This window comes from Sinocyclocheilus grahami, unplaced genomic scaffold (assembly GCF_001515645.1).
Source record: "Sinocyclocheilus grahami isolate Dianchi unplaced genomic scaffold, SAMN03320097.WGS_v1.1 scaffold890.1, whole genome shotgun sequence".
NCBI classification, from domain to species: domain Eukaryota; kingdom Metazoa; phylum Chordata; class Actinopteri; order Cypriniformes; family Cyprinidae; genus Sinocyclocheilus; species Sinocyclocheilus grahami.
In genome coordinates, this window is record NW_015506069.1 from 239,987 (window position 1) to 266,486 (window position 26,500).

Below are 26,500 nucleotides of genomic sequence, written 5' to 3' on the forward strand. Positions count from 1 at the left end.
TAAGCTACTGAGCTATGCTTTGACACAACCTCCCAACTTTTCTCTTTTTTAACAAAATGTGCTTTACCTTGGACTGTAATATATTTTCAACTTTATCTTTAACAGCATTCAAGATGTTTTTAACATTTCAAAACACATTCTCGTGTTAGCAGACAGATTACACTTTCACATGTCCAATGAAGTATTCGGTTGATGCTAGATGCTAATGGATCCCGCTTCAGGAGAATAAAATTATCTAAATATTTCAAATAATTTCCTCAGAAATTGGTGTTGACATATCATGGCTGTGACAAAGGAAATATTAACATTAGGGTTTAAAATATTCTAAAACTAAAACTTAGCAGAGCCTGTCTGACACTGATGTACTCTGCAGAGGTGAACTGTGACAAGGGGGTCCTTTAGAGTGACAGCTGCCCCTGATATTCCCTGATTTTATTACATTTTATTGAATGTCTGACGGTGTTGACAAAAAGTGGGGACGCAACTTTAAAATCTTATGACACATGCATGTGTCATTAAAAAACAACCTTGCTTTGATAGGAGATATTATTAAGTGTTGCTTTTGATAAAACAAGCTCTTTTTTAACATTAAAAAAACATTTTTATCCATTTTATTGCATATGAATGATTGAACCCTTCTCGGTGGACACACAGTTTTAGATGTAGTGAGAGGACATTAAGAAACATCGATTTGGTATAATAATGAGAAAATTAAATTGAAGGTGATAATTGTATTAAATACATTCTATTATTAATCCCTCATGACATTTCAAATTGAATATATTTTTATTTTTAAAGCTAATAGCAGTTACCCTTGCTGGACCCATTTTGTCCCATGTCTCAAGAATAACTACATGTTTTATTGGCTTTATAGAAAGTATTCGAAAATAATAATCATTGGTGAATCTTGTTGTTACTTCTTGTGCTCTGGAAAACCATAATCTCGCAGGAAATGAGGAGTTTAATATTTACATAAAAACATTACAAAATAGAAAAGAAATATAATTAAGCAATGGGAAACTATCTTACAAATCAGTTCTCAACCGGTAGTTTGGGACCCAAAAATGCATTTGACTGGGTAATGGACAGAAGGCAAACACTAAAACCGCAAAATAAATAGTTTATCAAAATTTGAAAGGGATGATAAAATTGTTGTTGGCATCAGAGTAGGTGTTTTTGTCCAAAGTCATAATATGTCCCAGATTACATTAAATACAGTTTATGATACTGTATTAGGTCACCAATGTAAAATCTGGGCGATGAAGCAAAGACCAGTTGAGAACCACTGCTGCAAGCCATCCTGAAAATCCATCAATTTCCCTCATATTTGGGGTTCATCACAGTTGTCACAGCACTCTTGTAGATGGGGTTGTCACCCTAAACAGAACAGCAGGTATTATTAGCCCAATATGTTTTCCATAGCATGTACAGCCCTTAAAATGAATTTATTTGCAATATTAAAATAGAAATATTAATAAGGAGATGCATACTGTGTCCCATCTGGCATTCATCTTCTCTTTCTCGAACTTGGCGAACTCTCTGCGGTCATGAATAATCATGAGCAGCTTCCAGATGAGCAGAAGTGCTAAACCAATCAAAACGATTCCTGCGACCACACCAGCTACAATGGGGATGATATCAGGGCCAGAGGGACACTCTGTGGATACAGGCACAAAGCATTATGGGAAACAATGTAAAACTTGTAAACTAGTTATCAATAACTATAAATTAAGAAAGATGACATGAAACAGAAGTTGCAATCGTCTTTTCTTTACTATTTTTATGCATATCCAAGTGAAACTGCTTCTCGAATAAGAAAAAATGTAGGTTGGGACTTGGTTTTAAGGCCCGTTCACACCAAATAGTAAAATCAATCAGGTTTACTTGAAAATTTCAGTGTCCAGTGCTTAAGTAGACACTCATTATCAGTGTTGGGGGTAACGCATTACAAGTAACGCGAGTTACGTAATCAGATTACTTTTTTCAAGTAACTAGTAAAGTAACGCATTACTTTTTAATTTACAAGACAATATCGGAGTTACTTTTTCAAATAAGTAATGCAAGTTTCAATTTATTGATTGTCAGCTCTCCTGTCCCCATGTTGAGAGAAATCAGATGCATCCAAGTGAAACTGCTTCTCGAATAAGAAAAAATGTAGGTTGGGACTTGGTTTTAAGGCCCGTTCACACCAAATAGTAAAATCAATCAGGTTTACTTGAAAATTTCAGTGTCCAGTGCTTAAGTAGACACTCATTATCAGTGTTAGGGGTAACGCATTACAAGTAACGCGAGTTACGTAATCAGATTACTTTTTTCAAGTAACTAGTAAAGTAACGCATTACTTTTTAATTTACAAGACAATATCGGAGTTACTTTTTCAAATAAGTAATGCAAGTTTCAATTTATTGATTGTCAGCTCTCCTGTCCCCATGTTGAGAGAAATCAGATGTTACTGTAGTTCTAAAATAAATATGAATATGCATTAATTCATCTCACTCACAAAAAAAACAGATTCAGTATTCCTCAAAATGAATAAAAAGAATGCAACTCAGAATATGACGCAAACCGGAAATAATTAAATGTTAAACAACACAAATATCCTTTATGTATTTATTCCCATTCTATTAACCAATGTCTTTGCTTCTGACCTTCGATGATCCAGTTTAACCATACGAATAAGCAAAAATTACTCTAGACGAACATTTGTGTGTCTTTTTTTATTGCTGAAGTGTGTTGAAATTTCTTCTTCTGCATTCTACTGTACGGACGTAAATTTACTTTCCCTTCAGCCTGAGGCTTATTCATTTCACTTTTGGTGTGAAAAGGCTTTTATATTTGCCAAAAATATAACTTTTTTATTTTAAAAACAAAAGTAGCGCAAAAGTAACGTAACGCATTACTTTCCATAAAAAGTAACTAAGTAACGTAATTAGTTACTTTTTTTATGAAGTAATGCAATATTGTAATGCATTACTTTTAAAAGTAACTTTCCCCAACACTGCTCATTATTGTATTTGATATTTGCAAAAAAAAAACGTCATACTGGTACGTGGTAAGTTTTTCTATAATTTTTACCCTTTTTTTCAGCCACAAAGACATCAATGTTGTCATCGTTTTTGGTAGTGTAGGTGAAGAAGAACCAGCAGTCGTCAACGTCGCGCTCTTTGCATTGATTGATGGGCTGGTCATTCGGCTGAGGAAGTTCCTCCTTAGTCGTCACTGCTGTAATATTGAAGGATCTGCAGTCTTTCTCACATGTATGTTTCTTGCTACCAATGCCAAATTGTTGGCACTCAACACAGTCCCTTTGAGGCAAAACACAGAGGAATGTATTTAGTACTGCTAGCTGAGATTAAATAATTTCATGATTGCACCAATTGCACTGTTTATTCAGATACAAGCCAGTAGTTCAACCTACTGAGTTAGCTTTGTTAGTCTAACCTCATTAGTATTCAGCCAATAACTCACTTGTGTTGATTGCAAATTCTGGAGCAGGTTGGGCAGATTTCACAGGTTGGACCTTCAAATTTTTTGTCGGTACATTTACACATACCGCACTCGCAGGTGCCTCGACCGTTACAGATCAGCTTGTTACTGGCCAGACAGGTTGAGGTGTCCAAAGAGCAGTCGCAAGCACTTCCTTTGTAGTTAGCATCACAGATACACTTTTTGCACTCGCATCGACCATGACCTGTGGGGAAAAGGATGCCTCAGTAACAAGTATTTTTGTCTTGTTTTCCAGAACAAATATCTAAATGGCAGAATTCATTCACAACAATAAAATACAGCAAAAGACAGAAGTGCAAATTCTCAATGGGCTGTACCTCCGCAGAGCTTGTTGTTGGAGCGGTCACAGCTGAAGTTGTCACACTCGCAGAACTGTCCGCTGTATATCTCCTCTGGATTTTCTCTTTTCTTGCACTCACACGTTCCACAGACACATTCTCCATTGTTGCTGCAGATGTCTGTCTCGTTATCCTTGCGGCAGTTTGCGTCCAGATCGTCTGTTAGGAACTCATCTTGGCTGCACTCACATAATCTGCCTAACCGGCCGTCATTACATCTGATATAAGAGATAACGTTGAATCAGGATAATTGTCATATTATCTGCATTTGCATATGAGATTAACAGCCTCTCAAACCTGCATACTCCACACTCCAGAGTGCCATGGCCGCCGCTACACTCCGGACTGTTTGGGATTCCATCTTTATGACACTCACATTCGCAGATGAAGTTGAGGACGATCTCCACCTTCTCGCTGAAGCCCAGCGGGTTGATCCTTATAGTCTCTGATTTACCTTTAGACGGACAGCCCTTAGCTGTGATTTCTATATCAAACATCACCTATGAGGTACAACACATTGTTTTGAATGCTAAGGCCTTGTGTACACTACAAATAAGAAGCTCTTTGTACATATTTAGAGATTCACTAAAGAGTCATCTACTGTAAAAAACATTAGGAATTTTTACAAAGCTTTAAAACACTACAATAAAACTTGATTGTACATCAACACATGACTAGATTTTATATCTTTGTGCATTAGTTTGTTTTGTGTTATAATTTATCTTATTTCATTATTTTGATGTCACATGCACTGCAAACCCTAATGAGTTACCAGAACTCTTAGATTTCATACAATTTTATGTTATAAAATGTACAGACACAAACATGCCATCTGATAATTTTTGAAACATTCTCACCTTATTTTTATGGAGAACCTTTTTTTCTACAATGTGCTATTTTAGGATGCAGTACTTCATATAAAACTTGCATATACTCCATCAGTTTATCTGCACTGAAGAAGTGCAACATGGAGATTGCCTTGCGCTGATTTGCACAGAACTGAAAATAAAAATAACTAGTTGGAACTAGTTTTAATTACATATATATTTTTTTGTTTCCAACACCTCGCCCTCCTCTTCCAGTCTTTCCTTTCGCAATTTCATTGGGTGTTGCTCAGTGCTGCTACAGTCTGGTATGTGTCTTAGATGTATGCACACTAGAATATCATTGGTCAATGGGCATGAGCTGGAATTTTGCATATACCATATTTGATACCATATACCAACTTGTGCACTAAGCTTCAGCTACAGCTATCAAAAAGGAGTCACTCTACATGCACGGACAAGTGCAGATGTTCAGAAGGTCACTCTCTCACCTCATCCCCAATGGAGATGTTGGAGCACTTTCGCCCATTTTCTCCTTTTTCGCTCACTCCATTCTTGCAGTGGGAGATGTAGGAGATGGATACACCAGCAGGTAGCTTGCTGTTCTCCAGAATGGCCTCAGAGGACAAAGACTGATTGACACAATTAAACAGAGTATATTAGTGCTTGGCAAACAGTCATTCAAATACTACTTTTAAAGGCATAGTTCACTCAAATTCTGTCATCATTTACTTACCTTAATAACATTTTAAACCTGTATGACTTGTTTTTAATTCTGTGGGATACAAAAGAAGATATTTTAAAATTCAATATGTCAAAATATCTTCTTTTGTGCTTCACAGAAGAAAGAAACACAAAAAAGTTTACAACGACATGAGGGTGAATAAATGATGACAGATTTTAAATTTTTTGGTGCACTGTGCCTTTAAACTTCTAAATTTACTGGTCGCAGAACTGTTGATCCGACTGAGCAATAAGCTTCTTACCATTTTCTGATCATTCAAATGACTGAGTACATATTTAAGATTATAAACAACAATTATGCGTGGGAACTGCTGTAAAGTAGAATCCTTTGCAAGCAAGAAAAGAGTAAAAGTGGTTTTAGCTTCACTTCCTTTCAACCCTAAAAAGAACTAGAGCTGACCACAGCCAACCATTACTGACAGAGACATTATATAAATAACTTAAACTCACGTTATATGCATCAATGATGAGCTGGATGACATTGGAGGAGTTGGTAGACAGTGTCCCCACTGCTGATTTAGGGATTAGAGCAGACAGCTCCTATTGCACACACACACACACACACATTATGAGTCAATACAGACTACAATCGTAGTTAAAGCTGATGTTTATATTATGATGATGAGCATGATGTTGTTACAATTTGGAGAAGATATAATAAATATATTGCACACACCTGATAAAGATCTCTGAATTGCTGTGTCACAGCAAAAATGGTCTGAATGTTGTTGTCACTCAGTGTGTCTACCAGCTGAGAGATGGTGGGGTAGTCCTGTAAAAAACAACTGAAATCAAAGACACATTCTGACATTTCCAGTGGTCTTTATCTATCTATCTATCTATCTATCTATCTATAAAACACATACTTACAAAGTAGTTGCTCATGGTGTACATATTATTCTCCAGATGGCATTTCCCATCATTTGGTCGAACAATGCCACCCAGTTTTCCATCTCCAGCAAAATGGAATCCAGCATCCGTGGAGAACACAAGGAGGCGAGTAACATTCCTCCAGCCGATCACTTCCTGAAATACAATCAAAACACAGCAGATAGAGCGCAGCTTCAAATGGTCAGATTTTGTCCAAACTTGTTGCATGCTGCTCCCTATATAGGACTCAATGAGATATTGAGTGCGTTTCTGATTTTACAAAGGCTCAATCACACACTGACTACACGCTTAGTGTTTTAAAATTAAATCACAACCCTCGGGTGACAGTCAGAACCAGTATATGAAGATAATGATGAAGTATGTATACATTATAAGAAAATCTGAGTTAAGCTTCTGAATTTCTAAATTTGGAGCATTTTTCATTAGAAAAACTATTTTATTGGAGCAAAAAGAAAGTAGCTGTGGGTGCAGCCATTCGCAGGGTAAGTACAACACTGCATGTGTAAACATGTATTGGAGACTTTGCCCATAGTTCTCTGGCATTTATGGAATGTTCAGCTCTACTCACTGTGCAGACAGCAGCTTGCATGATTGCATCAAATCCTGCCTCAGGAGAGTCCAGGTTTCCAGAGGTTTTCTGCTGGCTGACCTCTTGGGTGAACAATGCACCATTGTCGGTCAAGTTCAGGACATTTTTGTAGCTGAAGGGCGCGGAGCAGTCATTTGGAAAACATGGGTTCTTTAGATACTTCGGTGTCATCAGAATGTAAGGCATAACCAGTTTCTCCAAGAATGAACCAAAACCTGCAAACAAGAGTTAGCAGATAATTTAACAATAAAAGCGTATGCAGGTGTGAATGTGAGCATGTTTGTTCTCCTAACCTATCCGCAAGTCTTTTGTGATGTGCTGCATTGCGCTGGCAAGTTTGGTTCCCAGGTTCTTGACATTTTCAAGATTACTTCGCATGGAGTCGCTGAGGTCCATCAGGAAGTACAGATCGATGGGATAATCCTCTGCCCTCTTGAACTTGAGAGTAAACTTCTGTGATTCATCTGTAGGGTGAAAAAATATGCCATGAATGCTATGACCAGTATGCTAAACTTATTTTCTAGGTGATCAGACTTCTATCACTATGTTAACTAATAAAGGAATAGTTAACTTAATAGTAAAAAATGTACTCACCCACATGTCATTGCAGACCGTTATTACTTTTTTCTTGCTTATGCAGAACACAAAAGTTTTTTTTTACATTTTTATTCTGGTTACATAAAGAAAGAGAATGAGGAATGTCAAGGGGCTGTCAAGCTCCAAAATCAAAACAAAAAAAGCAACATACAGTATCTCACAGATGTAAGTACACCCCTCACATTTTTGTAAATATTTTATTATATCTTTTCATGTGACAACACTGAAATGACATTTTGCTACAATGTAAGTGTGAGTGTATAGCTTGTATAACAGTGTAAATTTGCTGTCCCCTCAAAATAACTCAACACACAGCCATTAATGTCTAAACCGCTGGCCACAAAAGTGAGTACACCCCTAAGTGAAAATGTCCAAATTGGACTCTCACTACTTTACATTGTAGCAAAGTCTCATTTCTTCAGTGTTGTCACATGAAAAGATATAAATATTTACAAAAATGTGAGGGGTGTACTCACTTCTGTGAGATACTGTATCTATTCAACTTATGCAATACATTACAAATCTTTAGTCGTACAATAGCTTTGTTTGACAAACAGAAATTTGAGTCGTTCAGTCACCGATAATCTTCCCGGTCAGTCAGTGGGTGAACTCGAGAAACGAATCCATTCGTGAACGAGACTTTCAGACCAGCTCGGTGAACTACATCAGCTAATTCATTGAAAAGGATCAACTCAAAAAATTATTTGTTTATTAGTCAGACTCTTGTTGATTTTCCTGTGAATGGCAATGAGAGAGCATGTCAAGGTTTTCAGTGAATAAATATCGGCCGATTTCTTTTACAAATCTAATGTATAGATTTAGAAGATTTGGAATATGACATAAGTCTTTAATGCCCACATTTATAGTACTTTTATGGTAATTACTTTTACTTTTTTTGTTCATTTTTTTCCCCTTCACAAGCATCAGTCCTCATTCACTTTCATTATATTGAAAAGTGTGGCAAATATGTTCTTCGAAAATCCTTCTGTGGTCCATGAAGGAAATAATACATACAGGTTTGGAAAAACATATGGGTGAGTAAATGAAGAAATTACATTTTAGATTAACTTGATTTATATCTCACAACACATTCAGACACATCCAGTGATGTTTTTGTTGTTCACAGATAGGGTCCAGTACCTGATCGGAGGTCTAGGGTGAATTTCTGTGGCTGAATCTGGGTGATCTCATTAGGCCTCAGATTCTGTCCTCCATCAGTTTTACGGTTTGTGACGGGTTTGTTCTTGTCGATGGTGACCGTTCCTCGAGGGTTTTCTATGCCGAGTGGAGTGCAACCATATGACATAAGTCTTTAATGCCCACATTTATAGTACTTTTATGGTAATTACTTTTTTTGTTCATTTTTTTCCCCTTCACAAGCATCCTCAGTCCTCATTCACTTTCATTATATTGAAAAGTGTGGCAAATATGTTCTTCGAAAATCCTTCTGTGGTCCATGAAGGAAATAATACATACAGGTTTGGAAAAACATGGGTGAGTAAATGAAGAAATTACATTTTAGATTAACTTGATTTATATCTCACAACACATTCAGACACATCCAGTGATGTTTTTGTTGTTCACAGATAGGGTCCAGTACCTGATCGGAGGTTCAGGGTGAATTTCTGTGGCTGAATCTGGGTGATCTCATTAGGCCTCAGATTCTGTCCTCCATCAGTTTTACGGTTTGTGACGGGTTTGTTCTTGTCGATGGTGACCGTTCCTCGAGGGTTTTCTATGCCGAGTGGAGTGCAACCAGCCTTTTCCAGAGAATCTCTGTCATCACAGCGTGAAGGTTTGAAACCCTGTTAAGATGCAAGCAGAGACTTGCTAAGTACACATTCTGGTAAGACTCAGATCATCTTCCAGAGTCAAGAGAAGATGATCAAGCTTTGTAGACAAAATAACTTACAGGATCTTTGCACCACGCACACTGTGGCCCGATCTGAATACACGCTCCACATGTTTTGGCATTTGCAGAAATACACATATTGCTATCTGAACGCAAAACACATACACAACAACTTTAGAAGACAAGATCTAACATTGTACAATGTTAAGTCAGATTCAAATCGTCATCATTTCCCAGTGACTAAAGCATTATGAAAAGAAAAGCCAACAAGTAGATCTTTTGCAGAATAACTTAAGGTATTTTTAAAGTTATTTCTTTGTATATTTATGCCAAAACAGTGCACTTATTCATACAATAAACTCATAAACCTAAACATTAAAAGAATGCCCCTAAGACACTAGAAAGTAGTGTGTTGCTGGCGATAAATGACTTGTATTACCTGTTTTTGATCTGACATGAGAGACAAATCCTAGTAGAGCTGATATTAATAGCACCTTCATATCCATCTAAATGCAAAAGAACACAAATTGAAATTACACAGAAACACATTAGGGAGAGAGAGAGAGAGAGAGCAATCACTTATGTGCAGGCACACAAAGTCCTTGTCTGACACTCACATAAACTGTACTGTGAAAGATAGTTCAAAACATTTTTTTAAAATGTGCATTAATAATCTTGACTCTTTTTGTTTGATAAGAAGTATAATATTTTTTGCACCAAAAAGTAGGTTGCTGTTAAAAAAAAAGGAAGAGCACACAGGAGTGTCTCTGACTCAGAACAATGAAAGAGACAGTTAATCATTGACTTTGATAACAAATAAGATATTGAGAAAGAAACAGCAATACCAAGAAACAGGCTCTTACTATTCTGTTATTATCTTACTATCTGCATGTTAATATATATATATATATATATATATATATATAAACAAACACAATATTTACTTGCAGAATCTATGACTATTGAAGTGTTATGAGATTTCATGGCCATTTTAAAATAAGTGAAAATAAAGAAAAGTTGAAAAAAAAGCTTAGTTACTCACCTTAACACATGCTCCTAAAGCTCTTCCTAGAATTGTGTTTATGAAGTAAATGTTTATATGCTCACCTTTTCCTGATGTCTTGAGTTACACTCCAGGTTACAGTACACCTTAACAGTCCTGTAGGCATATGAGGAATGTTTCTGAAACGGCACACAAAACAAAATAACAGCAGTTGTACCGAGTGTGTTTGAGGTGAGAGCAGGTCTTGTTCAGTAGTTCAGAATAATACAGCAGCAGCAGCAGTCTCATACCTCACCACACACAGGAAACACAGACTGAAGGATTGTAAAGTTTGGGCGGGACATGTCAGAGTGAGGCTCCTCCCCCAGATCAGACTCACATTAGAAAAAAATAATAAGAAAAAGATTTGACTCTCACCAGACATAAAAATATTTTCAATAATAATAATAATTTAATATAAAATATTTATCAATGCATGACAAAATGAACATAAAAAGTGAAAATATTTAGTGGTTTTGGAATAATATATATATATCATAATGCATGACAACAATGAACTAAATAAAATGTAATAATCTAATAATAAAATGCAAAGAAGCATATTCGGGGAAAATTTGCACAAAACTGAAAGTACACATATATACAGATGGATCAAAAGATTCAGCTGCATAAGGTGTATATTCCAGAATTATGTGTAGAAATGTCAAAAAGACAAACATCTAAAATATCAATATATTCTAAAGAAATAATTGCCATTATATTAGGTTTAACATGGGTAGAGGAGGAAATAAGATTTAAGCATCAGTAATAAAAATAATATTATCTATCCAGAAATCACCCATAGAAGATTTAATGAATGAAATATTTGTGCTCTTGTATCATATTCAAAGGACAGGAGAGGCAGCTGGATTCTGTTGGGCACCATAAAGGGATTTCAGCCATTTCAACTGAAAGGTGATGGATGTAATGTTAATATTGTCCACTAGAAGAACCTGCAGGATACGATATCTTGATAAATAAATGCTCAAATAAATCATTTTATTTGTAAAATTATGGTGCACTGGTAATATAATTTTATGTAATTAGTTACAAAGAAATCGCTCATAGATCATTAAATGTTCTAACCTTTATATCCCAATAAAGCTAAAAACAGATTTGTGACCCTGGACCACAAAACCAGTCTTAAGTCGCTGGGGTATATTTGTAGCAATAGCCAAAAATACATTGTATGGGTCAAAATGATCAATTTTTCTTTTATGCCAAAAATCATTAGTATATTAAGTTAATGTTCCATTAAGATATTGAGAAATTTTGTACCGTAAATATATCAAAACTTAATTTTTGATTAGTAATATGCATTGCTAAGAACTTCATTTGGACAACTTTAAATACGATTTTCTCAATATTATGATTTTTTTGCACCCTCAGATTTCAGATTTTCAAATAGTTGTATCTCAGCCAAATATTGCCATATCCTAACAAACCATACATCAATGGAAAGCTTATTTATTCAGCTATCAGAGGATGTATACATCTCAATTTCGAAAAATTGACACTTAAATCAAGGTGCAAGACAAATATATTTCTGTCCATTTAAAATTAAACAACTATTTTATTAGCTTCTCTTAAGGAAATACATCTATAAAATTTCTATAAAGACACAATTATTGTCGGCGCCAATAACCCCGTGTTTAGTGGGTCGACAAATAGCGCAACTGCGCTCATGGCGACCCGAGTTCGATTCCCGTCTCGAGGTCCTTTGCCAATCCCACTCCCCTCTCTCCTCCCAGTAATTTCCTGTTGTCTCTCTTCTGTTCTATATGAATAAAAAGGCATAAAAATAATAATAATTAAAAAAGACAATTATTTAGTATTGTGGTATGAATAACACATTCTCATGTAACCTAAAACACCTCTCAAGCCCTAGAATTATTCTATTTATTTATGTTTTCTAACATGTTGTTTTGGTCATGACAATATGACAGTTTGCTCTGTATAGTAAACACAGTTTTACAATAATATAATATGTGGAAATATATGATCAATATCCTAAATACTAGGCTAAAACAACATGCAAGCATAGCACAGCAATCATCATCTTCTTGTTGACCTATGGCAGCCTACGCACATACAGGACATCTTTTGACAGAAAAAAATTGCAGAGGGTTTGTTGACAGTTGACATGAGTTGTCTCCTTTGACACCAGGGTGTTGCTGTAACCTGTTTCATTAAACCCTATCAGTCTCAGTAAAGATTCAGAATGGGACTTTGCTGTAAAAACCACGTCATTAGACATTTCAGTTGGATTGCTAATCATACAGTGCGCCATGGTGCTTAAATCCCAATGGTTGTCACTTGTGGCTATATTTTTCCTTTTTCTGGATTTAAACTGTCTGGGTGTCAGATAACCTAAGTCGTAGCCATTGATGCTTGGATGCTGATAATCACCGCTTATAATCGTGACTATATTTAGCAAGAATTCTGCCAATAGCTCGCCTGGATTCAAATAAAGAAAGTCATTGAAAGTCAAACTCCAGGGCAGGTTGGGCAGATTTCACAGGTCGGAGCATAAAAATTTGGGTCGGTACATCTACACACACACCGCACTCGCAGGTGCCCCGACCGTTACAGATCTGTTTGTTACTGGCCAGACAGGTTGAGGTGTCCAAAGAGCAGTCGCAAGCACTTCCTGTGTAGTAACAATATAACTAGTTAACTAAAAAAATATAACTCAAGACCTGCTGGTACTTATTTCATCTTCCACTTACCAAGCTCCTCTGCCACATGGACCTCAACGGTGCCGTCGTTCTTGGTAGTGTAGGTGAAGAAGAACCAACAGTCGTTAGCGTCACGCTCTTTGCAGTGATTGATGTAGGGCTGGTCGTTGGGCTGAGGAAGATCCTCCTTCTTCTTCTTTATTATAAGATTGAAGTAGCTACATTCTTTCTCACATGTGTCTTTCTTGTCACCAATACCAAATGCTCGGCACTGGACACAATCCCTGTGAGGAAAGCCAGGCGAATATACTTAGTGCTGCTAGCAGAGCCAGTTGTTCAAGCAAATGTCCTGTTAGTAACTCACTTGTGTTGAGTACAAACTCCAGGGCAGGTTGGGCAGATTTCACAGGTTGAACCCTGAAACTTTGAGTCGGTACATTTACACACGCCGCACTCGCAGATGCCCCGACCGTTACAGATCTGCTTGTTACTGGCCAGACAGGTTGAGGGGTCCAAAGAGCAGTCGCAAGCACTTCCTGTGTAGTTAGCATCACAGATACACTTTCGGCATTCACATTGACCATGACCTGTGGGGAAAAAAATGCCACAGTAATGTGTCCTAATTCACTTCCAAAAAATAATAAATAAATAAATAAATAAATAAAATAATAATATTTTTTCTTGTTTTCCAGTAAAAATATAGAATTTTTTAAAATCAAGATACATTTACTTGTAAATGAAAATTATTCAAAATATGAACTCTTTTTTTCTGGCAAATTTATCAAATTTTAATTATGCTTAAAACAATCAAATATGGTAAGAAAAACTAACTTAATTCAAAGGGAAACGATCATTTTTCTTACCCCACTGACAGATTTTTTTCTTGCTTAAGCAAATTCAATTGATTTTGATACATTTTTCAGAAAACAAGACTTGCACTGCAAAAATATTAGTATTTCTGTCCTGTTTTCCAGTACAAATATCTAAACATTCTTAAATCCAGATACATTTAAGCAGTACGACTTAATTAAGATATATTAAGCCTTTTTTTAGGCTTAATATTTAGTACAAAATGGGTTGTACCTCCGCAGAGCTTGTTGTTGGAGCGGTCGCAGTTGAAGTTGTCACACTCGCAGAACTTCCCACTGTATCTCTCCTCTGGATTGTCTCTTTTCACACACTTGCACGTTCCACAGACACATTCTCCATTGTTGCTGCAGATGTCTGCCCCTTTATCCTTGCGGCAGTTTGCGTCCAGATCGTCTGTCAGGAACTCATCTTGGCTACACTCACATAATCTGCCTAACCGGCCTTCATTACACCTGATATGAGAGAAAACATTAAATCAGATCATTATATTATCTGCATTTGCATATGAGATTAACAGCCTCTCAAACCTGCATACTCCACACTCCAGAGTGCCATGGCCGCCGCTACACTCCGGACTGTTTGGGACTCCGTCTTTATGACACTCACATTTGCAGATGAAGTTGAGGACGATCTCCACCTCCTCAGTGAAGCCCAGCGGCTTGATCTTTATAGTCTCTGATTTACCTTTAGATGGACAGCCCTTAGCCGTGATTTCTATATCAAACTTCACCTATGAGGCACAACACATTGTTTTAAATAACAGGTGCATATCATTTATGGGAATTGAAATAGCCCGTAGGGTGTGTAGGGTTAGTTTTATTTGTGACATGTTCTTTAGAATGTTAAGGCCTCATGCACATTACAAGACAGGAGCTCTTTACTATAAAATACTGACAAAAATGTTTTTTGTAAGTAAAAACGACAAATTGTCATTTTTGTTATCAGTGGTGTACATTACGGTGGTTTGTGTTACAATCAATTTATGTTATTTATTTAATGTTTATTACATTATTTTAGTGTATTAAGTAATCAGAATGTAAAAAATGGGAGGTAATGTAACTTATTCAATATGTTCAATATTTTTTAAGCTAGACTCAGATATTTAAGGTGCAATAGGTAATTGTCTTCAGAAACATTTTTTGTTATGCTGGTTGAAAGTCTCTAAACATCCCGATAGCAATCATTATGTTAAGTGGTCTAAATGTATTTATCTGTATTTATATATTCTGTCAACATATGTATCTGCATACCTCTGCGCACCCGGTTCGCGCAGACAGTATAGTCATCAGTGCGTTCACGCACGCTGTGCAGACAGAGCGAGAATGGCAGACAAACATCAACAACCAGATCGTCCTTTCCTGGTATTGTAGTACTTTTAAAGTTTTCTCGCCAGTGAATGACACATTATGTAGCCCAGCGGTTCCCAATTCCAGTCCTCGCGCACATATTTTGCATGTCTCGCTTTGTTAACACACCTGATAACCAACTCGTTAGAACTGAGCTAAGTCATGAACTGTGTTCCAATCGATATGATCCCTACACAGTGTTTACTGCTCCCTACTCCCTGAGCAGGGGTTTACTTCACTTCGGAACATGGGCTGGAATTAGGAAGCGCTGATGTAGCCTATTGTAGTAATGTTGTCTCTGGTATTTTGGTCTGTGAGTGTAAATGCATTCAGGGGGCGTGGCTTTGGACAGCGATTGCAGGGAGGGTGGGACGTTCGCTCTCAGTGCTATCAGGCTAAAGTTAGTATTTTCCAAGATCTCCTACTGCACCTTTAAGTTAGGGGAACTTTCAATTTGGACAAATATGTTCAAATATTCAAAATATTGTCACATTATTTATTTACGGTACATTTCAGGCAATCACAGACACCAGTAAATTTAACTTTATTTATTTATTTAAACAATGCTGTTAGTCGCTCATTCTCTCACCTCATCCCCAATGGAGATGTTGGAGCACTTTCTCCCATTTCCTCCTTTTTCGCTCACTCCATTCTTGCAGTGGGAGATGTAGGAGATGGACACCCCAGAAGGTAGCTTGCTGTTCTCCAGAATGACCTCTGAGGACAAAGACTGATTGACACAATTAAACACAGAGAGTACATTAGTGCTTTGCAAATATTCATTCAAATACTACTTTTAAAGGGATAGTTCACTCACATTCTGTCATCAATTACTCACCCTCATGTCATTTTAAACCTGTATGAGTTTTTCATGTGACTTCAGACTCACTAGAAACCTTGATAAGCTGGTTCAGGTTTGTTTAATTAGGGTTGGAGCTAAACTCTGCAGCATAGTGGCCCTCCAGGAAGACGTTTGTGCATTCCTGCCCTAAAATGAACTAGAACTTACATACAGACATTATATAAATAACTTGAACTCACATTATATGCATCAATGATGAGCTGGACGACACTGGAAGGGTTGGTAGACAGCGTCCCCACTGCTGATTTAGGAATTAGAGCAGACAGCTCCTATTGCACACACACACACACACACACACAAATTTGTAAATTAACGATCAAAGTACAGCGAGAGTGATTCGTAAGCATAAGGAGCCATCTGCTCTGCTCTCTATCGCTCTTGTGGTACTAGATGTCATAAAACGATCGATCTGCACAGCACAAACGGCCAAAACCTGGTTATTTTAGGCAATTTAGAAATCCAGGGCAGAACATGTCCCCGGGAAGTGGCACGTTTGGTCACCTTAACACAAATGCATTATGAGTCAATACAGACTACAATCTGAGTTAAAGCTGATGCTTATATTATGAGATGATGAACATGATGTTGTTGCAATATGGAGAAGATATAATACACATATTGCACACACCTGATAAATATCTCTGAATTGCTGTGTCACAGCAAAAATGGTCTGAATGTTGTTGTCACTCAGTGTGTCTACCAGCTGAGAGATGGTGGGGTAGTCCTGTAAAAAACAACTGAAATCAAAGACACATTCTGACATTTCCAGTGGTCTCTCTGACTGTCTGAATATCTATCTATCTATCTATCTATAAAACACATACTTACAAAGTAGTTGCTCATGGTGTACATATTATTCTCCAGATGGCATTTCCCATCATTTGGTCGAACAATGCCACCCAGTTTTCCATCTCCAGCAAAATGGAACCCAGCATCCGTGGAGAACACAAGGAGGCGAGTAACATTCCTCCAGCCGATCACTTCCTGAAATACAATCAAAACACAGCAGATAGAGCGCAGCTTCAAATGGTCAGATTTTGTCCAAACTTGTTGCATGCTGCTCTCTATATAGGACTCAATGAGATATTGAGTGCGTTTCTGATTTTACAAAGGTTCAATCACACACTGACTACACGCTTAGTGTTTTAAAATTAAATCACAACCCTCGGGTGACAGTCAGAACCAGTATATGAAGATAATGATGAAGTAAGTATACATTTTAAGAAAATCTGAGTTCAGCTTCTGAATTAAAAAATGTGGAGTATTTTCCATTAGAAAAACTATTTTATTGGAACAAAAAGAATGTAGTTGTGGGCGCAGCCATTCGCAGGGCAAGTACAACACTGCATGTGCAAACATGTATTGGAGACTTTGCCCATAGCCAGGGGCGGATTTTCCTCTTATCGTGACATAGGCAAAACAAATTTTTGGGGCCCCCTTCTCTATTAATATATTACCACCCCAGCAAACAAAAAGTATTTCGTAATCAGTGGAAACCATTATAGTGTTTTCTATCAAAATAAGGACTTGCATTCAGTCAATATAGATCGAATTTAGTTCTTTGTTTGAGAACGGAGAACCGTTCCATTAATAGGCTCCGGCGTATTGGCCACATTACAACTTTAGGACTGCATTATTTTTCTAATTATTTTAACGGCCTGGAGTCACAACCACACCTCAAGACATTGTTCGGATGATTTATTTCAAGACATTTGTCATGTTTCTGTCCTGAAATCTTGTGTGTGTTGAGCTAATTTCTTGTGCACCTCATAAACCTTCCATTGCAATTTCCAAAACATAATTTTAGAGCTAAAAACAGAGGCTTGAGCCATTCATATGCAGGCTAATGCAGTTATTAATGCAGTCTGGTGCAGTTATTAGAGAGAGAGAGAGATTAAGCGTGTGTAAATACCTGCGTCTGTGTCTCTCAACAGTGTTCAGCAGCTGCGTCTACTAATGGCAAATCTTGAAGTTGAACTGCTTCAAGAACCTCGCAACTATGGAATGTCAAGTAGCTTTTGAGCGGCGAAACTATTTTATCGATAAATTTAAAAACATCGCTGACAACTAGTTTTTGTTTGCGTCTCCACGTGTGCGTGGGTGCGAGAGAACAGGAGAAAGAAAACGTGATTTACGTACATAAAAAAGGTGGAAAACATGGAAATAGTTTTTCATATTTTAACCTATTATTCATTATATTTATTTGCTCAATGTCTTTTGGGGCTTTGGTTCTTTTACTGTTATAGATAGCCCATAGTATAGCAAAAATATTACAGCTATATCTCTTCATTGTGTATGGGCCCCCCTGGACGAGCGAGCATAGGCACGTGCATGCCTATGTGTAAATCCGGCCCTGCCCATAGTTCTCTGGCATTTAGGGAATGTTCAGCTCTACTCACTGTGCAGACAGCAGCTTGCATGATTGCTTGAAATCCTGCCTCTGAAGAGTCCAGGTTTCCAGAGGTTTTCTGCTTGCTGACTTCTTGAGTGAACAATGCAGTGTCATCTGTCAAGTTCAGGACATTTATGTAGCTGAAGGGGGCTGTGCAATTGTTTGAAAAACATGGGTTCTTCAGATATGTTGGCGTCACCGGAATGAAAGGTTTCTCCAAGAATAAACCAAAGCCTGCAAACAAGAGTTAGCAGATAATTTAACAATAAAAGCGTATGCAGGTGTGAATGTGAGCATGTTTGTTCTCCTAACCTATCCGCAGATCTTTTGTGATGTGCTGCATCGCCCTGGCAAGTTCGGTTCCCAGGTTCTTGACATTCTCAAGATTATTTTGCATGGAGTCGCTGAGGTCCATCAGGAAGTACAGATCGATGGGATCATCTTCTGCCCTCTTGAACTTGAGAGTAAACTTCTGTGATTCACCTGTAGGGTGACAAAGACGATCGAGAGACAAAAAGAAATATAAAACATGCTAAACTTATTTTATAGGAAGAGGCGGACAGTAACTAAGTACACTATTTGAGTATTGGTACTTTACTTGAGTATTATTTTTTCTGGGAACTTATGACTTGTTCTGTATTTATGTTATCTGTATTTATGTTATCTGTATGCACCAAGGGTCTGAGAGTAACGCAATTTCAATTATCTGTGTGTATGTGCTGTACATGTGGAAGAATTGACAATAAAGCAGACTTGAACTTGAACTTGAACTTTAACTTCACTACATTTGAAAGACAAATATTGTAATTTTCACTCCACTACATTTCTATCAAGGTCCTCGAAGTAGAAAGTCGTTATATGTAGCAGCTTTGAAAGTCAGTGGGTGATTTTTTTTTCTTCTCTAAAACATGACTTTCTTGTTTTCAGACAGTTTATCAGTAATCACTCTTGTAGGGCTACATGAAGTGATTTCCCAGCATTTTTTGAACACTGACCAATTGCAAATGTGATATTTGTTTAAAACAATTCAATAATAAGAAGTTAATATTGTGGTATATATTAGACACAATATTGTCTGATTTTGCTAAATTGGGTACGTGAAAATATTACCTATAAAGCCACAGAAGAACTGTTGTGCGTCTCCTAATAAAACAAAATAGGTGTTGGACTTGAAGCAGCACTGCACAGACTGTTCTGTGTGTTTTGATGTCAAATAAGTCTTGCTGTTTTGCTTTTTTGTGTTGCTGTTGTAAACGTTATACAGCTACAGTTGTGTTGCTGGGTTTTAAAGCAGGTTTGATTTTTTTCTTCCTTATCACTCTGTATTTACAGGATTTCACTGTCCACTCTGTTCAAATGTGGATCAATGGCTACACATGCAGATGTGTGCACACACACTGTCAGAGCTGTGTGAGATCACTACCATCCTGCTTTTGTGGGGGTGGGTAGGGGTGTTAAATAATTTAGTTTTTTGTTTTTTTCCCCCCATAGTTTTTTAACATTCTAAAAGCTCTTTATTCCAAAGATACTACAATCAATGTATTCTATGTTGCTTCAAAAGTATTGCAAGTATTACGTACAACAATAAAACAGTGCATTGACATAAAAAAGGAAATTTACTTTTGGTACTTAAGTACTTTTAAAAGCAAGTACTTCTATACCTTTACTTAAGTAAAAATCTGTCTTTACAACTTTTACTTGTAATGGAGTAATAGTTGACCAGCATTATCTGTACTTTCACTCTAAAAAATGCTGGGTTAAATATAACCCAGCACTGGGTTATATTTAACCCAGCATTTTTTAGAGTGTTCACTCAAGTAATGGAATTGAGTACTTTGTCCGCCTCTGTTTATAGGTGACCAGATATTATTTATAATTACAAGAATAATTCACTTAATAGTAAAAACAACATAGTTTACCCTCATGTCGTATTACTTTTTTTGCTTATGCAGAACACAAAAGTTTATTTTTACAAAATAAATAAATATCCTGGTCACTCTTTTCAACACGATGAAAGTGAATTAGTGCATTACATTACAAATCTTCTGAAGATATACAATAGTTCTGTTTGACAAACAACTGGAAATTTGACTCGTTGAGTCACCGATCATCTTGACCCAAATATTGAATCAGCGAGTTTAACTTGAGAACCGAATCAATCCAATCAATCGAATTCATGAATGAGTCATCCAGACCGGCTCGGTAAAAGATTCAACTCAAAAGAACAATTTGTTTAATTAATCAGACATCACGGCTTGTCAAGGAGAGTGGATGGTGGATGTCAATTTTGAGTGAATACACAGACTTGCATATGGGTTGGACCACATTCATAGTAGGCTACATTTAGTTTTTTTGTTCATTTTCTAATTCACAAGCGTCCTCTCAGTTTTCATTCATTTTCATTGTATTGGAAAATACAAATATTCAAATATTCTTCAGAAATTCTCCTTTTGTGGTCCATGAAAGAAACAAAGTCATACATGTTTGGAACAGCATGAGGGTGAGTAAATGATGAAATTTTTTTTCATGAAAAAACATTTGTCCTTATTCTTTATCTCACAAACACATCTAGTGATGTTGGGGTCCAGTACCTGATCGGAGGTTCAGGGTGAGTTTCTGTGGCTGAATCTGGGTGATCTCATCAGGCCTCAGATTCTGTCCTCCATCAGTTTTACGGTTTGTGACGGGTTTGTTCTTGTCGATGGTGACCATTCCTCGAGGGTTTTCTATGCCGAGTGGAGTGCAACCAGCCCTTTCCAGAGAATCTCTGTCATCACAGCGTGAAGGTTTGAAACCCTGTCAAGATGCAAACAGAGACTTGCTAAGTACACATTCTGGTAAGACTCAGATCATCTTCCAGAGTCAAGAGAAGATGATCAAGCTTTGTAGACAAAATAACTTACAGGATCTTTGCACCACGCACACTGTGGCCCGATCTGAATACACTCTCCACATGTTTTGGCATTTGCAGAAATACATATATTGCTGTCTGAACCCAAAATACATACACAACAACTTTCAGTAAGATTCAATAGGCTATCGCCATTTCCCAGTGACTAACTCTCTTATGCAGTATATTATATATATATATATTTATATATTTTATTAAGTTTTTTTTCTTTAAGTCATGACTTGTATTACCTGTTTTTGATCTAACATGTGAGACAAATCCTAGTAGAGCTGATATAAATAGCACCTTCATATCCATCTAAATGTAAAAGAACAAGGGCATGAATGGAAGAATGATAGAGTTATCGTTGACTTAGATAACAAATAAGATATTGAGAAAGAAAAAGCTATGTGTGTACATATATATATATACAGTGGGGGAAAAAAAAGTATTTAGTCAGCCACCAATTGTGCAAGTTCTCCCACTTAAAAAGATGAGAGAGGCCTATAATTTTCATCATAGGTATACCTCAACTATGAGAGACAAAATGAGAAAAAAAAATCCAGAAAATCACATTGTAGGATTTTTAAAGAATTTATTTGCAAATTATGGTGGAAAACAAGTATTTGGTCAATAACAAAATTTCATCTCAATACTTTGTTATATACACTTTGTTGGCAATCCAAACCTACCTGGCCCTACGTGAAAAATGAATTGCCCCCTCCTGTTAAAGGAGACATATTATGCCCCTTTTAACAATATGTAATGGTGTCCCCAGAATGTGTCTGTGAAGTTTTATCTCAAAATACTCCACATATAATTTATTATAACAGTCTTTTCATGCTCGAAACAAAAACCCTCCAATGTGGCTGAATTAAAACAATTCTACAAAGAAGAGTGGACCAAAATTCCTCCACAGCGATGTGAAAGACTCATTGCCAGTTATCGCAAACGCTTGATTGCAGTTGTTGCTGCAAAGAGTGGCACAACCAGTTATTAGATTTAGGGGGCAATTACTTTTTCACGTAGGGACAGGCAGGTTTGGACTAGTGTTAATTTCATTAACGAAGACTATGACGAAAAATGTTCAAACAAGCTTTTTTCCCATGACTAAGACGAGACGACAAGGTCAATAATCGTTAACTATGACTATATCAACATGCAATTTCGTTGACGAAATAAGATAAGACTAAAATGTATTCAGAAAAATGAAAACTTGAACAAAAACCTTTATTTTCGTCAAAAAAGGAGACAATGTTATTGCGGACTGCTCTACACACCTCTACTACGCGAGCTTTCATGAGTGCGGTTGCCAGATATCAAAAGTTCAAATCCCCGAATCAGAGCTTCGCTATTACAAGCATATATTTTCTTCCCGGTGTTTTACATATTTTAAGCAATCTGGCAACCATTTGCATGCGCTCGCTCCTTATTGCAGAAGCGCCGCCGCCGATGATCTGAAAACACCGACAAACATGTTGGAGTTTAGCTATCAAAATGAAAGCATCATTCAGCCGGTCTGTTTTCTGTCATGAGATCTCGACTATATTGTTTGCGATTGTGGTTGCTGTATAAATGCACTTACTCGACCGCTGTTGTTTTAAGTAACAATAATTGCAATTTGGAATTTCACTGTTATATTTTTCATTTGTTTTAGCAGTTTTCATAATGTAGACAGAGAGATTGCATAAGTCTTTGGTATTAAATTATATAATAAAAAGCCTATAATAAATCAGTACACTAGATGAGGTAAAATACACCATGAGCATGGGTGTTGCTAGGCCATTTTTAGGGGGGCTATAGCCCTAGTTCAGGGGTCTGCAACCTTCAACATCAAAAGAGCCATTTTGGACCCTTTCCCACCGAATAAATTTCATGTGGAGCCACAAAACCGATTTAATCCCTAAAATGAAGATAACACAGCATATAGCTAAAGTTTTATATTCAGTTATGTTACAGGGCAGGGGTGTAGCAATCATTTCAGAAGTTATAATAATAATAATAAATAATTATTATTATTTATGTATGTTTGTCTAATTGACAAAAAAACTTTTATGTCTTTTAATTGGCTAAGAAATGAAATACAGTGCTGGACAATAACCACTCATTTGTATTCTATAATATTTTTGATAGCTACTGTAATAAATGCTATGTCAGTTAGCACTGTATCATTCATATACTTTATTTATTACCTGGAGAAGACTTGAAAAACACACATATGTTGTCACAATCGTTTATCGTCTTCATGTTTCATTAGTTATGGTTTATGCTTGTTATTCAGCTTAGCTGCAGTGATTGCTGGATGCCTTTGTCTATATTAGGGATTTCCTGCACATCAGTAGTTATTACTACTTCTAGGAGTCCATTTTGGACTTTCAGCAGGAGAGCGTCTTCCAGCTTCGAGTATGAATGAAACACTGCAGGAGAGTGTTGAGCGCTCCGTAATGTTCACATCAATTTGGATACGAATAAAACGTATCCAAAAGGATGTGACTATCTTGTCTCTTTTAATTTTAATCTAGATTTATTCACACTGGCCCTTGAAAACGTCTACGTGAACACACTTGCCCGGGGAAGAGCTCTACTAGGGTAAGAGTTTAGGTTTTATTAAAGGGGTCATATGATGCTATTTTAAAGATCATTATTTTGTGTATTTGGTGTAACAGAATATGTTCCAAAATAAGAACTGTTCCGCCACATTTCCTGTTAACATCTTTCATTTATCACTGTCTCGTTTGTATTTGGGCAGTTTGGAGAAAACCTCACCAAACCTGACCAGCCAGGCGTTTGCGATCACGGGAACTTGAAGACACTTGTACAAACGCGGATGGGTGGCATGAATGGAGATGGCTCAAGATCGGCGATGTAGTATTTGGTTTCCCAACAAGGTCCATTGCCCAACACAAAATGAATTTGCTGAATGCATAAACTGTATTTTCCTGCGCTCAAACCTGCCAATCTAAAGGAAACGCTGTGTATGGCATTTGAGGTAATTTGTGAATTACCATAGACTTATAGTCTAAATAAAACTATTTGCAACTATTACTGTTATTATACTTGTATAGAAAACCTCGTATTGTACTTGTTATAGAGTGCGTGACGTCACGTATATTACTGCCGGTGGCAGTAGACAACCACCGGTGACACGGTCGTCAGGGCGACCGTCACAGCCCTACTCTACACGCCGCAAAACTCCACATTTGAACAGTCAATAGCAAATACTTAAACTATTAAGAAAACATACTTACAGTAGCTGATTTAGAATAAGCACCAGATTGTCATAATAAAGTCGGAATTGACCCATTTTTTTTTAAATAGCCTTTGCACAGCCAGTCTTGTAGGCTACTCTTCTAGGTTCACAAAACTGTCGTCCATAAATAAAGTCGGAATTGACCCATTTTTTTTAAAATAGCCTTTGCACAGCCAGTCTTGTAGGCTACTCTTCTAGGTTCACAAAACTGTCGTCCATAAAATGCGTTGCACAAATTCGAACATCTGGGTTGTGCTGTTCTGTTGTAAATAAATCTTAACCAATGATTCCTCATTGCATCTGATTTCGGAAGGCCAAATAAAGTGCTTTAGCTTTCGCACAGAAACACACAGCAAGTGTCTCCCTGACATGGCTGCATCAACACTACTGCGGTTCCTGAAACCACGCCTCCTTTCTTTACATGAACATTTGTGCGGCATTACGCAAATATTTCCACATTGTGACATAGAGATGTGGGGGCGTGCTAGAATGAGGCATTTTTAGCCCGGTCTGGATCAGCCTTCTCTTTTAGATAGAATAAATCCTTTTGTGGGAGACTTTGAGCTTTGTAACTCTGCACATCTTATACATGCATAAATAGCTACATAACACACTAAAGAAAAGGAAAAGTAGAAATTGCATCATATGGCCCCTTTAAAAGTCAGGGGAACAGTCTCCCGTGTATTCTATGCCCATGCTACAGGGCTCCACCGCAGAGGGGTGAAAGAGCCGCGGGTTGCCGACCCCTGCTAGTTCTAGTTATACTAGAAATGCAAACAGTAAAATTTTGTGTTTGTACAGTAAACAGGTTGTGTGTGTGAGATCATGAAGACTTGAATTTGGCTTATTCGGTACTTTAACATTAATATGTTATGCCATGAAATAGAGTGGAATACTGCAATAAGTTTAGTATACGACCCCTATTAATCAGATTTTTAAAATCTTATTTATATATATATATATATATATATATATAATTATTAGGCTGTTATTATTATTAAACCCACACTGGGGGCTGAGCCCCCCTAAAATGAAAATCCTAGAATGACCACGAGTCCACATTCTATTGATTTGTGCATACTGGTGAAAGTGCAATGCCTGAAATGCAAACGTAAATTTCTCAAATGACAATAATCATTACGATTATAAATTTGAGCAAAAATTATTTTTGATCAGTTTAACCATTATACAGCATGCCGAAAATGTAAGATTTGACTCAAACCTTACTAAAATGCGCATACATTTCACTGACTTAAACTTGACTAAACAAAAACAGGACAAGGTTGACTATGATAACTAAAATGTTCATTAATTTGAGTAAGACTAAGACTAAATTAAAAATGGCTGCCAAAATTAATACTGCTGTACAGTTAAATAATAATAATCTTGTTAAAATGTCAGGTTTTATTTGACAAACTAAATAGGATAAGGTTGACTAAATATGATCATAACTATCAAGGACATTTAACACGGGACTAAGACTAAAATAAAAAAAATAGCTGACAAAATTAACACTAGTTTGGGCAGATTCTTTCCCTTAATAAATGAAATCATTATTTCAAAACTGCATTTTATATTTACCCGAGTTATGTGTAACCTTTTCACGGCACTGTAATGTTATATATATATATATATATATAAATAAAAGTCTTAGTTACTTACCTTAACTCCTAAGGCTCTTTCAAGAAATCTGTTTATGAAGTAAATGTCTATATGCTCAACTTTTCCTGATGTCTTGTTCAGTAGTTCAGATACAGCAGCAGCAGTCTCTCTCTCACACACACACACACACACACACACACAGACTGAAGGATTGTGAGGTTTGGGT

The 26,500-nt window shown here is 36.9% G+C and overlaps 1 protein-coding gene across 6 annotated transcripts; it reads right to left on the reverse strand.

Annotated features, from left to right (window-relative positions):
• Nucleotides 1–781: 781 nt before the first annotated feature.
• itgb1b.1 (integrin, beta 1b.1) lies at nucleotides 782–26,477 on the reverse strand. Of its 6 annotated transcripts, none has more exons than XM_016248773.1 (17): nucleotides 10,636–10,785; nucleotides 10,450–10,501; nucleotides 9,782–9,848; nucleotides 9,403–9,488; nucleotides 9,091–9,295; nucleotides 7,187–7,357; nucleotides 6,873–7,108; nucleotides 6,284–6,439; nucleotides 6,090–6,185; nucleotides 5,864–5,953; nucleotides 5,161–5,301; nucleotides 4,143–4,345; nucleotides 3,825–4,063; nucleotides 3,469–3,691; nucleotides 3,076–3,305; nucleotides 1,491–1,657; nucleotides 782–1,377 (listed from the first exon to the last, which is right to left on the reverse strand). In XM_016248773.1, exons 1-17 carry the CDS (start codon nucleotides 10,767–10,769, stop codon nucleotides 1,312–1,314), a joined length of 2,562 nt encoding a protein of 853 aa, XP_016104259.1. In that variant the 5' UTR covers nucleotides 10,770–10,785; the 3' UTR covers nucleotides 782–1,311. The 6 variants fall into 6 exon arrangements, with proteins under 6 accessions (XP_016104259.1, XP_016104260.1, XP_016104261.1 ...); XM_016248774.1 differs by having other exon boundaries at nucleotides 10,450–10,524; nucleotides 10,636–10,779; XM_016248775.1 differs by lacking the exon at nucleotides 10,636–10,785 and having other exon boundaries at nucleotides 10,385–10,615.
• Nucleotides 26,478–26,500: the final 23 nt, after the last annotated feature.

Coding starts and splice junctions, on each gene's coding strand:
- itgb1b.1 (XM_016248773.1), bottom strand. CDS start 10,769: ATGTCTGGTGAGAGTCAAATCTTTTTCTTATTATTTTTTTCTAATGTG. Junction 10,502..10,635: donor TGTTTCCTGTGTGTGGTGAG/GTATGAGACTGC, acceptor ATATGCCTACAG/GACTGTTAAGGTGTACTGTA. Junction 7,358..9,090: donor CACCCTGAACCTCCGATCAG/GTACTGGACCCT, acceptor TTCACCCTACAG/ATGAATCACAGAAGTTTACT.